At 46.2% G+C, this 13,400-nt stretch overlaps 1 protein-coding gene across 2 annotated transcripts in view; it reads right to left on the bottom strand.

Moving 5' to 3' along the window:
* Positions 1-13,400, bottom strand: part of LOC121536910 (ephrin type-A receptor 3) — a 132,610-nt gene that overhangs the window by 32,593 nt on the left and 86,617 nt on the right. For both annotated transcript variants that reach the window (XM_041844551.1, XM_041844552.1), the window contains exons 7-9: positions 4,888-5,050; positions 4,578-4,680; positions 1-65 (exon numbers count right to left, since the gene is read on the bottom strand). In XM_041844551.1, the coding sequence (XP_041700485.1) occupies positions 1-65; positions 4,578-4,680; positions 4,888-5,050 (331 nt within the window). The remainder of the gene's footprint in view (positions 66-4,577; positions 4,681-4,887; positions 5,051-13,400) is intronic.

Raw genomic sequence — 13,400 nt, forward strand, 5'->3', positions numbered from 1 at the left:
AGTGTCCATTGCCAAAGTGCAGTCTCTTCTCGTCAGGGTGTTTAGACCTTCTGTAGCCACAGAACCTGTCAGTCACAATGATAGAGGTTAATGTCACACCTTTACCCATCAGTCTTCACTTTCCCTCACCCTACATCAGAGGGCATAGTAAGCGATGTGTGTGCATGTGTGTGCGTGTGTGTGTATGCGTGCATGCATGTGTGTGCTTGTGTCAGGCTTTCAGATAGCCAGTAATAGCCTGCTTTTGGCTTACCGGTCTAGGGGTTAATTTGCATCATTTAGTGGAATTAAATTGCCGCATGTGTAGCCTATATTAGTTATGTATCTTATTTATCACACGTCCACAGCATACAGATACAGAGCCTTTGAGCGGAAAATCTGTCAGACATCGCTTTTATAAGCCCAATCATTGTGCAACAATTCTAAATGTAATTGTGCGTTAAAAATAGTTTTTAGCCCCAATTAAAAAGAGATACTATTTTTATTTCTCAACTGGTAATTGAAGCGGGCTTCCCATTTGCCATTCAAATTCACAGGCAACTGAAAGTAGGCTTCATCAGCGCGTCACACCCACTTTGCAATGAGCTGGAGGCAGTATCCATTTTGAAAACATATATCTACTTAATTGTTTGAAACCTGAACGTTTTACTACATATTATGAGGCATGTTTTACCTTGCTTCAAAGTAACCTAGGCAAAATCCAGCCATATCCGTGGAGGCAATTATTTATTACAGACTTACATATGCCATTGAAACCAGTAGCCCATTTCTCTCATGTTCTATTGGTTTTCAACTTTCTTTCATTGTCCGGTAGCCAAATGCACATTCACGCGTAGCCTACAGCTTTGTGTGCATTTCTGCGCTAATAATGTTAAGAAATAATAGTTCATCAACATTTTAAGCTAAACGTTCTGATCTGTTGCATCAGACTCATTGCTTTGTTAAGTTTTTTGATGTAGGCCTACTAGTTGTATGGATCTATCGTCCCACCACTATCCCAGTGTCTGTTTGGGCTATTTCTTTCTCGACAAGCTGACCAATAGAATAGGTAAACTTTACTACAATGGGGGATAGTAGATTGACATAGGCTCATAGGTGGCGCATCTGTCACATTCGTTGTATAAAGGATTGGACCAAGGTGCAGCATGGTATGCAAACATGTTTAATTTATTAAATAAACACTAGACAAAATAACAAAAGCAACTGAACGTGAACTTCTAAAGGCTAACAGCAACAAGCCGAAACAGAAACAGAAACAAGATCCCACCACATAGGTAGGCAAAATGGCTGCCTAAGTATGATCCCCAGTCAGAGACAACGATCGACAGCTGCCTCTGATTGGGAACCACACCCGGCCAACATAGAAATAGATAAACTAGATATGTCAACATTCACACCCTGACCAAACTAACTAGAGAATAACAGGGTTCTCAAGGTCAGGGCATGACAGTACCCCCTAAGGTGCGGACTCCGGCCGCAAAAACCTGACTCAATAGGGGAGGGTCCGGGTGGGCATCTAGCCTCGGTGGCGGCTCTGGCTTCGGACGCAGTACACTCCTCTCTTTTCCTGCCTCCCCGTAGCACACCTGGTCCGGCACGATGCTTCCTCTCTCAGTCCTCCCACGATGCACCAAGTCCTGTCTGGACCCTGGTGTAGGAGACCCCGACCCTGGAGAGGGGTTGACGTCTGGCTCCGGCTCGGACCCCGGTGGAGCGGATGGCTCCGGCATGGGGGAAGAGTAGACGACCGGACCCGGACTGGGCACCGGTGAAGTGGCCTGCCCCGGCTCTGGTAGGGAGCAGATAACCGGAGCTGGACCACTGGTCTGGTGCGAGGAGCAGGCACGGGCCGTACCGGGCTGGGGACACGCACCACTGGTTTGGTGCGAGGAGCAGGTACGGGCCGTACAGGACTGGAGACACGCACCACTGGTTTGGTGCGAGGAGCAGGTACGGGGCGTACCGGGCTGGCGACACGCACCACTGGTTTGGTGTGAGGAGCAGGTACGGGGCGCACCGGGCTGGAGACACGCACCACTGGTTTGGTGCGAGGAGCAGGAACGGGCCATACCGGACTGGAGACACGCACCACTGGTTTGGTGCGAGGAGCAGGCACAACCCGTCCTGGCTGAACGCTCATTTTAGCTCGGCAAGAGCGGGGCGCGGGCACCGGGCTGTGAATGCGCACTGGAGATACAGTGCATATCACAGCATAACAGGGTGCCGGTATGGTCCCACGCTCCTTAAAGGTGAGTGCGGGGAGTTGGCTTTACTCTGAAACCTGGCTCCGCCAGCCTCTGATCTAAGGACAACGTTCTCTTTTGCTCTAGGGTTAACTCCTCTCTCAGCTCCTCCTGTTGCCTAGCCAGCTCCTCTCTCCGAGCATCCACTGACTCCTTCTCCCTGTGGGCCTCCTGCAGCACTTCCCTCTGAAGGGAGAGCTCCTGCTCCCTCTTATCTACCAGCCCCCGTAAAGTAGTTATCTCCTCTCTCAGAGTGCTGAGCTGCATGTCTTGGAGGGCCTATATAATAGCGGCCTCCTCTTCCTCCTTCTGCTCTGTGTGCCCCCCAAACATTTTTTGTTGGGGCTGCCTCTAGTGCTTCCTTCACGGTCGGCACCGTCGGCGTCGCCGTTGATCCTCTCCTGCCTGGGCTTCTTCCTTCGCCCAGGGTCCTTTACCGGCTAATATCTCCTCCCATGTCCAAAATGTCTTCCCCACCTGTGTCCAGGGTGTCTGCTCCTCCTGGCCTCGCTGCTTGGTCCGTTGGTGGTGGGATCTTCTGTCACGTTCATTGTATAAAGGATTGGACCAAAATGGCTGCCTAAGTATGATCCCCAATCAGAGACAACGATCGACAGCTGCCTCTGATTGGGAACCACACCCGGCCAACATAGAAATAGATAAACTAGATATGTCAACATTCACACCCTGACCAAACTAACTAGAGAATAACAGGGTTCTCAAGGTCAGGGCATGACAGTGTCCATAGGCTAGGTGAAGCTAAGCTTTCCCTAAGTAAATTGAATTAATTGCCTAAATTATATAGCCTAATTAGCCTACTCTTGTCTATACAGAAATAAATGAAATCATTCCAAACAGGCTACTAAAGCATGATTTGGCCACAGAGGGGGGAAAAAAGTTGCAAGCATTGCCTACAGTCGGAAGAAAAGGCAGCCCGCGCAATTTCGGCAGTGTGCCTGGAAAATACCAAATATATGATTGTTGAGTTGCGACTGTCAGTGAAAAGTAGAAGCCCAGCCAGGCATATCACAATATTTCAAAATTAAAAACGCAGGAAAACATACTTGGAAAACAAATGGCTATTGCTGTAAAGAGAAGACAATGAAAATACTCTAATCTGTCTTTTAGCTATCACAATTCTCAACTTAATTGAGCGAACAACAGTAGGCCTACCGATTATTGGCACCTGCGGAGAGCATCGGCCATATCCCTGGTGAGTGGGCACTGCTCAGATTCACTCTTTATCATTGTTGGATCAGTGCCACTTAAAAGTTCCTCCAGTTTAGAGGGACATCATATTCCATTTGTGTCTCCCCTTCTCGTAGGCCTATTATACTGTATGAACAACATCATTTTTATTCATCTGTCAGTGTCAGCAGAGTACAAGATGCATGGAATGCTTTATTACAAAGGTGCATTTTTATGGTGGAAATTTGCTTCCCCAAACTTGAAACTCACACACCAACTGTCGTGATTTTGCTGTTCGTTACTCGTCTTGTTGGCTGAGGAAAAATTCATGTGGACAGTTCTAACATCTTGAAAGTGTGCGGTAAGAACACATGTCATTGTATCCTGGACTTGCATGTTTTGTTAAGAACAATTACCATAACCTAAATGTGATTTCTGTCATTCTGAGCACCGTGGGTAGACGCCCTAATCAGGTTACACACCCAATACATATGGGTCCGGTAAATTTCTCAAATGTCCAGTAAATGAAAATGCTGCCGGTGAAATGTCTGCCGACACATTTTCATAACGGAAACCCTGGCGTGCGTGTGTGTGTGCGTGTGTGTGTGTGTGCAGAGGAAAGCAGCAGCAGTCAGTCCTGGTGTACCATGGTGTGTTTCTCTTTGCTCTGAGCCCGAACAGGATCTGTAGGACTAGTAATGAGCCTGAGAGTTCTACTCTCACTGCAGTACTAACTGCCAACATTAACCCTGGGCCAGTAACCGAAAGGTCGGTGGTTTGAATCCCCGAGGCGACTAGGTGAAAAATATGTCGATGTGCCCTTGAGCCAGGCACTTAACCCTAATTTCTCCTGTAAGTCGCTCTGGATAAGATCGTCTGCTAAATGACTACAATGTCAATGTAAAGACAGACACACAGTGTCCCTTTACACTACATACACAAAAGAGTAGGATAAAAAGCATTGCATCCTCTGCCAAGCCATTCCAGGAGCATACTGTATAGGGATATGATATATCTTACTACAGTATCCTCAGACAGTACAGTATATCTCTGCATTTAGAGGCGGACCTCCATGAAGACAGAGCCATGTAATTGGAGCTGACGGAGTTGTCAGTGTGCTTTGTGCAGTGCAATTGGTGTACAGACCTGCCAATCACAATGTAGAGGAGGACAGTGAGCAGGATGATGGCTGCAGCAGAGGAGATGGCTATCAACACCACCTGACTACTCTCACTGGAGATAGAGAATGCTGGGAGGGAACGGAGAGAGAGGGAGAGAGAGGGAGAAAGAGGGAGAGAGAGGGAGAAGAGAACAGGAGCAGGAGAGAGAGAGAAATATTAGCATGTACAGGCACAGGTCAATGATAAAAATCGAACTATTGAATCACTGCCATCCATCACTTGGTGTTGAATTACATACAAAATACTGTATTTGGTGGGATCAGAAAAGTACATACAGTCAGGGCTGGTCTCAAACTCAAAACTCCTGCTGCTGGCTCCATATCCTGCTGCAGTCCTGGCCCTGATCTGGAGCAGGTAGGAGGTGTCTGCCTTCAGACCGCTTAACGTCACGTTACAACCCTTAGAGCGCAGGATGGTGTAGCTGGTCTCCTGCTCCTGCTACAGGAGGGGGAGGGAGAGAGAGAGAGAAAGAGAAGGAGAGGTTACTATCAGTCCATTCAGTCCAGTGAGGAATGTATACAGGCATCTGTCCACTGAGACTGTTGACACATCAGGTCACCAATCAGGGTGGGGTCAGTACCAGGGAAAGGAAATGTGTGTTTGCAATCAGGTGTACCCTATAGAGCAAAGGGGGCCACTGTCACACACACACCAACTCCAAACCCAGCATGATTAATTAAAACCTCTATATTTGATGGCCTATATACAGATCTTATCACCACCCTGATCCCTTCACCAGCCTAACAGAACTACGCTGAACAAAAATATAAACGCAACATGCAACAATTTCAAAGATTTTGCTGTGTTACAGTTTATATAAGGAAATCAGTCAATTGAAATAAATTCATTAGACTATAATCTATGGATTTCACATGACTGGGAATACAGATATGCATATGTTGGTCACAGATACCTTAAAAAAAAGGTAGGTGCATGGATCAGAAAACCAGCCAGTATCTGGTGCGACAACCATTTGCCTCATTCAGCTCGACACACCTCCTTAGCATAAAGTTGATCAGCCTGTTGATTGTGGCTGTGGAACGTTGTTCCACTCCTCTTCAATGACTGTGCGAAGTTGCTGGATATTGGCGGGGGTCTGGGGAGCATGCAGGCCATGGAAGAATTGGGACATTTTCAGCTTCCAGTAATTGTGTACAGATCCTTGCGACATGGGGCCATGCATTATCATGCTGAAACATGAGGTGATGGCGACGGATGAATGGCACGACAATCGGCCTCAGGATCTCGTCACGTTATCTCTGTACATTCAACTTGCCATCGATAAAATGCAATTGTGTTCGTTGTCCGTAGCTTGTGCCTGCCCATACCATAACCCCACCACCACCATGGGGCACTCTGTTCACAACGTTGACATCAGCAAACCGCTCACCCACACGACACCATACACGCTGTCTGCCATCTGCCCGGTACAGTTGAAAACCGGGATTCATCCATGAAGAGCACACACTTCTCCAACGTGCCAGTGGCCATCGAAGGTGAGCATTTGCCCACTGAAGTCGGTCACGATGTCAAACCGTAGTCAGGTCAAGACCCTGGTGAGGATGACGAGCACGCAGATGAGCTTCCCTGAGATGGTTTCTAATCAGCTTCTTGATATACCACATCTCCCAGGTGGATGGATTATCTTGACAAAGGAGAAATGCTCACTAACAGGAATGTAAACACATTTGTGCACAAAACTTGAGAGAAATAAGCTTTTTGTGCATATGGAACATTTCTGAAACATGGGATGAACAATTTATATGTTCGGTTTATATTTTTGTTCAGTGTAGATTTACTGGCCAGGGCTACTTCTAGACCATTGTTTCCAGATGCAGGGGACTGTACAGGAGGGAGAGAGGAGAGATCAATACAAATGTATAGCGTTCCCTGAGAGTCAGAGCCCTGAAGCTTATGTTTGCTGTCGTACTGTCCCTGTTCTCACTGAGCCAGAGAGAGAGAGAGGAGATGCATGCCAGTGGAGAAGGGATCGTACTGTTAAGGGAGTGACCGAGAGCAAGACAGAGACATTTGGCTCCTACTTTTCACTATAAAGCTGCAATATGTAACTTTTTGGGCGACCCGACCAAATTCACATAGAAATACGTGTTATAGATATGTCATTCTCGTCGGATGCAAGTCTAAGAAGTGGTAGATCTGTTCTGTGCTTCCCATTCTTAAGTTTCGTTTTAGCATCTTTTACTTCCGTTTTTGTACACCAGCTTCAAACAGCTGAAAATACTATATTTTTGGTTATGGAAAATATATTTCACAGCGGTTTAGATAGTACAATGATTCTCTACACTATACTTTCTTGTTTTGTTACAAACTGAAATTCAGTGGTGGAAAAAGTACCCAATTGTCATACTTGAGTAAACATAAAGATACCTTAATAGAAAATTACTCAAGTAAAAATGAAATTCACCCAGTAAAATACTACTTGAGAAAAAGTCTAAAAGTATTTGGTTTTAAATATACTTAAGTATCAAAAGTAACTGTAATTGCTAAAATATACTTAAGTATCAAAAGTAAAAGTATAAATCGTTTCAAATTCCTTATATTAAGCAAATACAGTGGGGGAAAAAAGTATTTAGTCAGCCACCAATTGTGCAAGTTCTCCCACTTAAAAAGATGAGAGAGGCCTGTAATTTTCATCATAGGTACACGTCAACTATGACAGACAAATTGAGAAAACAAATTCCAGAAAATCACATTGTAGGATTTTTTATGAATTTATTTGCAAATTATGGTGGAAAATAAGTATTTGGTCACCTACAAATAAGCAAGATTTCTGGCTCTCACAGACCTGTAACTTCTTCTTTAAGAGGCTCCTCTGTCCTCCACTCGTTACCTGTATTAATGGCACCTGTTTGAACTTGTTATCAGTATAAAAGACACCTGTCCACAACCTCAAACAGTCACACTCCAAACTCCACTATGGCCAAGACCAAAGAGCTGTCAAAGGACACCAGAAACAAAATTGTAGACCTGCACCAGGCTGGGAAGACTGAATCTGCAATAGGTAAGCAGCTTGGTTTGAAGAAATCAACTGTGGGAGCAATTATTAGGAAATGGAAGACATACAAGACCACTGATAATCTCCCTCGATCTGGGGCTCCACGCAGATCTCCCCCGTGGGGTCAAAATGATCACAAGAACGGTGAGCAAAAATCCCAGAACCACACGGGGGACCTAGTGAATGACCTGCAGAGAGCTGGGACCAAAGTAACAAAGCCTACCATCAGTAACACACTACGCCGCCAGGGACTCAAATCCTGCAGTGCCAGACTTGTCCCCCTGCTTAAGCCAGTACATGTCCAGGCCCGTCTGAAGTTTGCTAGAGTGCATTTGGATGATCCAGAAGAGGATTGGGAGAATGTCATATGGTCAGATGAAACCAAAATATAACTTTTTGGTAAAAACTCAACTCGTCGTGTTTGGAGGACAAAGAATGCTGAGTTGCATCCAAAGAACACCATACCTACTGTGAAGCATGGGGGTGGAAACATCATGCTTTGGGGCTGTTTTCTGCAAAGGGACTAGGGACGACTGATCCGTGTAAAGGAAAGAATGAATGGGGCCATGTATCGTGAGATTTTGAGTGAAAACCTCCTTCCATCAGCAAGGGCATTGAAGATGAAACGTGGCTGGGTCTATCAGCATGACAATGATCCCAAACACACCGCCCGCGCAACGAAGGAGTGGCTTCGTAAGAAGCATTTCAAGGTCCTGGAGTGGCCTAGCCAGTCTACAGATCTCAACCCCATAGAAAATCTTTGGAGGGAGTTGAAAGTCCGTGTTGCCCAGCGACAGCTCCAAAAAATCACTGCTCTAGAGGAGATCTGCATGGAGGAATTGGCCAAAATACCAGCAACAGTGTGTGAAAACCTTGTGAAGACTTACAGAAAACGTTTGACCTGTGTCATTGCCAACAAAGGGTATATAACAAAGTATTGAGAAACTTTTGTTATTGACCAAATACTTATTTTCCACCATAATTTGCAAATAAATTCATTAAAAATCCTACAATGTGATTTTCTGGATTTCTTTTCTCAATTTGTCTGTCATAGTTGACGTGTACCTATGATGAAAATTACAGGCCTCTCTCATCTTTTTAAGTGTGAGAACTTGCACAATTGGTGGCTGACTAAATACTTTTTTTCCCCACTGTATATATATATATATATATATACACAATACCAGTCAAACGTTTTAGAACACCTACTCAATCAATGTTTTTTTTTTTTTTTTTTACACTGTAGAATAATAGTGACGACATCAAAACTATGAAAAAACACATACACAATCAAATAGTAACAAAAAAAGTGTTAAACATATCAAAATATATTTTATATTTAAGATTCTTCAAATAGCCACCCTTTGCCTTGATGACAGCTTTGCACACTCTTGGCATTCTCTCAACCAGCTTCATGAGGTAGACACCTGGAATGCATTTCAATTATCAAGTGTGCCTTCTTAAAAGTTAATTTGTGGAATTTCTTTCCTTCTTAATGCGTTTGAGACAATCAGTTGTGTTGTGACAAGGTAGGGGTGGTATACAGAAGATAGCCCTATTTGGTAAAAGACCAAGTCCATATTATGGCAAGAACAGCTCAAATAAGCAAAGAGAAATGACAGTCAGTCATTACTTTAAGACATGAAGGTCAGTCAATACTGAACATTTCAGGAACTTTGAAAGTTTCTTCAAGTGCAGTCGCAAAAACCATCAAGCGTTATGATGAAACTGGCTCTCATGAGGACCGCCACAGGAATGAAAGACCCAGAGTTACCTCTGCTGCAGAGGATAAGTTCATTAGTGTTACCAGCCTCAGAAATTGCAGCCCAAATAAATTCTTCACAGAGTACAAGTAACAGATACATCTCAACATCAACTATTCAGAGGAGACTGTGTGAATCAGGCCTTCATGGTCGAATTGCTGCAAATAAACCACCACTAAAGGACACCAATATGAAGAAGAGACTTGCTTGGGACAAGAAACAATAACAATGGACATTACACCGGTGGAAATGTGTCCTTTGGTCTGGAGTCCAAATTTGAGATTTTTGGTTTCAACCGCCGTGTCTTTGTGAGACGCGGTGTGGGTGAATGGATGATCTCTGCATGTGTATTTCCCTCCGTAAAGTATGGAGGAGGAGGTGTTATGGTGTGGGGGTGCTTTGCTGGTGACACTGTCTGTGATTTATTTAGAATTCAAGGCGCACTTAACCAGTATGGCTACCACAGCATTCTGCAGTGATACGCCATCCCATCTGGTTTGGGCTTAGTGGGACTATCATTTGTTTTTCAACAGGACAATGACCCAACCCCCCTCCAGGCTGTGGAAGGGCTATTTTACCAAGAAGGAGAGTGATGGAGTGCTGCATCAGATGACCTGGCCTCCACAATCCCACGACCTCAACCAAATTGAGATGGTTTGGGATGAGACGGACCGCAGAGTGAAAGAAAAGCAGCCAACAAGTGCTCAGCATATGTGGGAACTCCTTCAAGACTGTTGAAAAAGCATTCTAGGTGAAGCTGGTTGAGAGAATGCCAAGAGTGTGCAAAGCTGTCATCAAGGCACAGAGTGGCTATTTGAAGAATCTCAAATATAAAATATATTTTAATTTGTTTAACACTTTTTTGGTTACTACACAATTCCTTATGTGTTATTTCATAGTTGTGATGTCTTCACAATTATTCTACAATGTAGAAAATAGTTAAAATAAAGAAAAAACCTTGAATGAGTATGTTTTCTAAAACTTTTGACTGGTAGTGTATAGATGTAAATTTCTGAATTTATTTTCTTGGTCAACCTTATGTTCTTGAACGTAGCCCTGTTTCTTTGTGTTCTTGAACGTAGCCCTGTATTTCATTTTTGTTAATTGATTTCACCTGTTTGTTACTCACCTGGTCTCATTAGCTCCTTATTTAGTTCACTCCATTCTGTTTGTGCCTTGAGAGGTATTGTTCGTTTTGGCTCTACTAAGCCTTTTCCTAGCACGTTTGTGAGAACCAGTTATAGCCTTCAGTCCTAGTTTTTGATTATCCTGCCTGTTTGCCTACCTGTGTATGACCATTGCCACGATTCCTGCCTTTTGCGAAGGCTAAATAAATTCCTGCCGCGCTCTGCGCGTGAATCTACACCTTTTTCTCCCTGAGTATTCATTACAATTGATCAGCTTTAATATTGCAGATAGATTGTAGCTTCCATCAATGTAATTGTCTGCATCATTTCCAATCCCCAATATAATTTATTGCAAATATACATGCATTTGGAAAGTATTCAGACTCCTTGACTTTTTCCACATTTTGTTACGTTACAGCCTTATTCTAAAATTGATTAAATTATTTATCTACACACAATACCCCATAATGACAAAGTGAAAACAGTTTTTTAGACATTTCTGCTAATTTATTAAAAACAAAAATACCTTATTTACATAAGTATTCAGACCTTTTGCTATGAGACTCGAAAATGAGCTCAGGTGCTTCCTGTTTCCATTGAGCACCCTTGAGATGTTTCTACAACTTGATTGGAGGCCACCTGTGGTAAATTCAATTGATTGGACATGATTTGGAAAGGCACACACCTGTCTATATATGGTCCCACAGTTGAAGGTGCATGTCAGAGCAAAAACCAAGCCATGAGGTCGAAGGAATTGTCCGTAGAGCTCTGAGACAGGATTGTGTCGAGGCATAGATATGGGGAAGTGTACCAAAAAAATTCTGCAGCATTGAAGGTCCCCAAGAACACAGTGGCTTCCTTATTTCTTAAATGGAAGAAGTTTGGAACCACCAAGACTCTTCCTAGAGCTGACCGCCCGGCCAAACTGAGCAATCGGGGGAGAAGGGCCTTCTTCAGGGAGGTGACCAAGAACCTGATGGTCACTCTGACAGAGCTCTAGAGTTCCTCTGTGGAGATGGGAGAACCTTCCAGAAGGACAACCATCTCTGCAGCACTCCACCAATTAGGCCAGACGGATGCCACTCCTCAGTAAAAGGCACATGACAGCCCGCTTGGAGTTTGCCAAAAGGCACCTAAATACTCTCAGACCATGAGAAACAAGATTCTCTGGTCTGATGAAACCAAGATTGAACTCTTTGGCCTGAATGCCAAGCGTCATGTCTGGAGAAAACATGGCACCATCCCTACGGTGAAGCATGGTGGTGGCAAGTCAGGATTGAGGGAAAGATGAACAGAGCAAAGTACAGAAAGATCCTTGATGAAAACCTGCTCCAGAGCGCTCAGGACCTTAGTACAATGACCCTAAGCACACAGCCAAGACAACGCAGGAGTAGCTTCGGGACAAGTCTCTGAATGTCCTTGAGTGCCCCAGCCAGAGCTTGGACTTTAACCCGATCAAACATCTCTGGAGAGACCTAAAAATAGCTGTGCAGCAACGCTCCCCATCCAACCTGACAGAGCATGAGAGGATTTGCAGTGAAGAATGGGAGAAAATCCCCAAATACAGGTGTGTCAAGCTTGTAGCTGTCACGTTCGTTGAAGGACGGGGCAGACCAAGGCGCAGCGTGATATGCGTACATGTTTATTAACTTATAAACACAACGACAAAACAACAAACGAAACGAAACGTGAAGTCCAAGGTAGAACACACAACATACCTTACACGGAACAAGATCCCACAACACACTAGTGCCAATAGGCTGCCTAAGTATGATCCCCAACCAGAGACAACGAGCGACAGCTGCCTCTGATTGGGAACCACACCGGCCAACATAGATATAAACATACTAGATCCCACACATAGAAAAAGCACAACAAGAAATATACACACCCTGACTCAACATATAAGGGTCCCCTGAGTCAGGGCGTGACAGTACCCCCCCCCAAAGGTGCGGACTCCGACCGCACAACATAAACATAACAGGGTAGGGGCCGGGTGGGATCCGGCTCGGGGCGTGACGACCTCTCACTCTCCGCCTCCCTGTTGCGCCCCTGGTCTGGTCTGGACCTCGGCGCGCTGCTTCCCCTCTCCTTCCTCCCACAATACGCCAGGGCCTGTCTGGACCCTGGTGTGGGAGACCCCGAACCTGGAGAGGGGCTGAAGTCATGGTCTGGACTGGAGCCGCTGACCGGAGCTGGACTGGGCACCGGTGGAGCGGACAGCTCTGGCTCCGGAGTGGAGCCGCTGACCGGAGCTGGATCAGGCACCGGTGGAGCGGACTGCTCTGGCTCTGGAGTGGCGCAGCTGACCGGAGCTGGATCAGGCACCGGTGGAGCGGACTGCTCTGGCTCCGGAATGGGGCAGCTGACCGGGCACGGACCGTGCCGGACTGGACAAACGCACCACTGGTCTGGTGCGAGGAGCAGGCACGGGCCGGACCTGACTAGGAACATGCACCACTGGTCTGGTGCGAGGAGCAGGCACGGGCCGGACCTGACTAGGAACACGCACCACTGGCTTGGTGCGAGGAGCAGGAACAGGCCGGGCCGGACTGGCGACGCGCACCACTGGCTTAGTGCGAGGAGCAGGAACGGGCCGGGCTGGGCTGGCGACGCGCACCACTGGCTTGGTGCGAGGAGCAGGTACGGGCCGGGCTGGCGACGCGCACCACTGGCTTGGTGCGAGGAGCAGGAACGGGCCGGGCCGGGCTGGCGACGCGCACCACTGGCTTGGTGCGAGGAGCAGGAACAGGCCGGGCCGGCGACGCGCACCACTGGCTTGGTGCGAGGAGCAGGAACAGGCCGGGCCAGACTGGCGACGCGCACCACTGGCTTGGTGCGAGGAGCAGGAACGGGCCGGGCCGGACTGGGAACACGCACCA

This window comes from Coregonus clupeaformis, chromosome 23, assembly GCF_020615455.1.
Source record: "Coregonus clupeaformis isolate EN_2021a chromosome 23, ASM2061545v1, whole genome shotgun sequence".
NCBI lineage: Eukaryota > Metazoa > Chordata > Actinopteri > Salmoniformes > Salmonidae > Coregonus > Coregonus clupeaformis.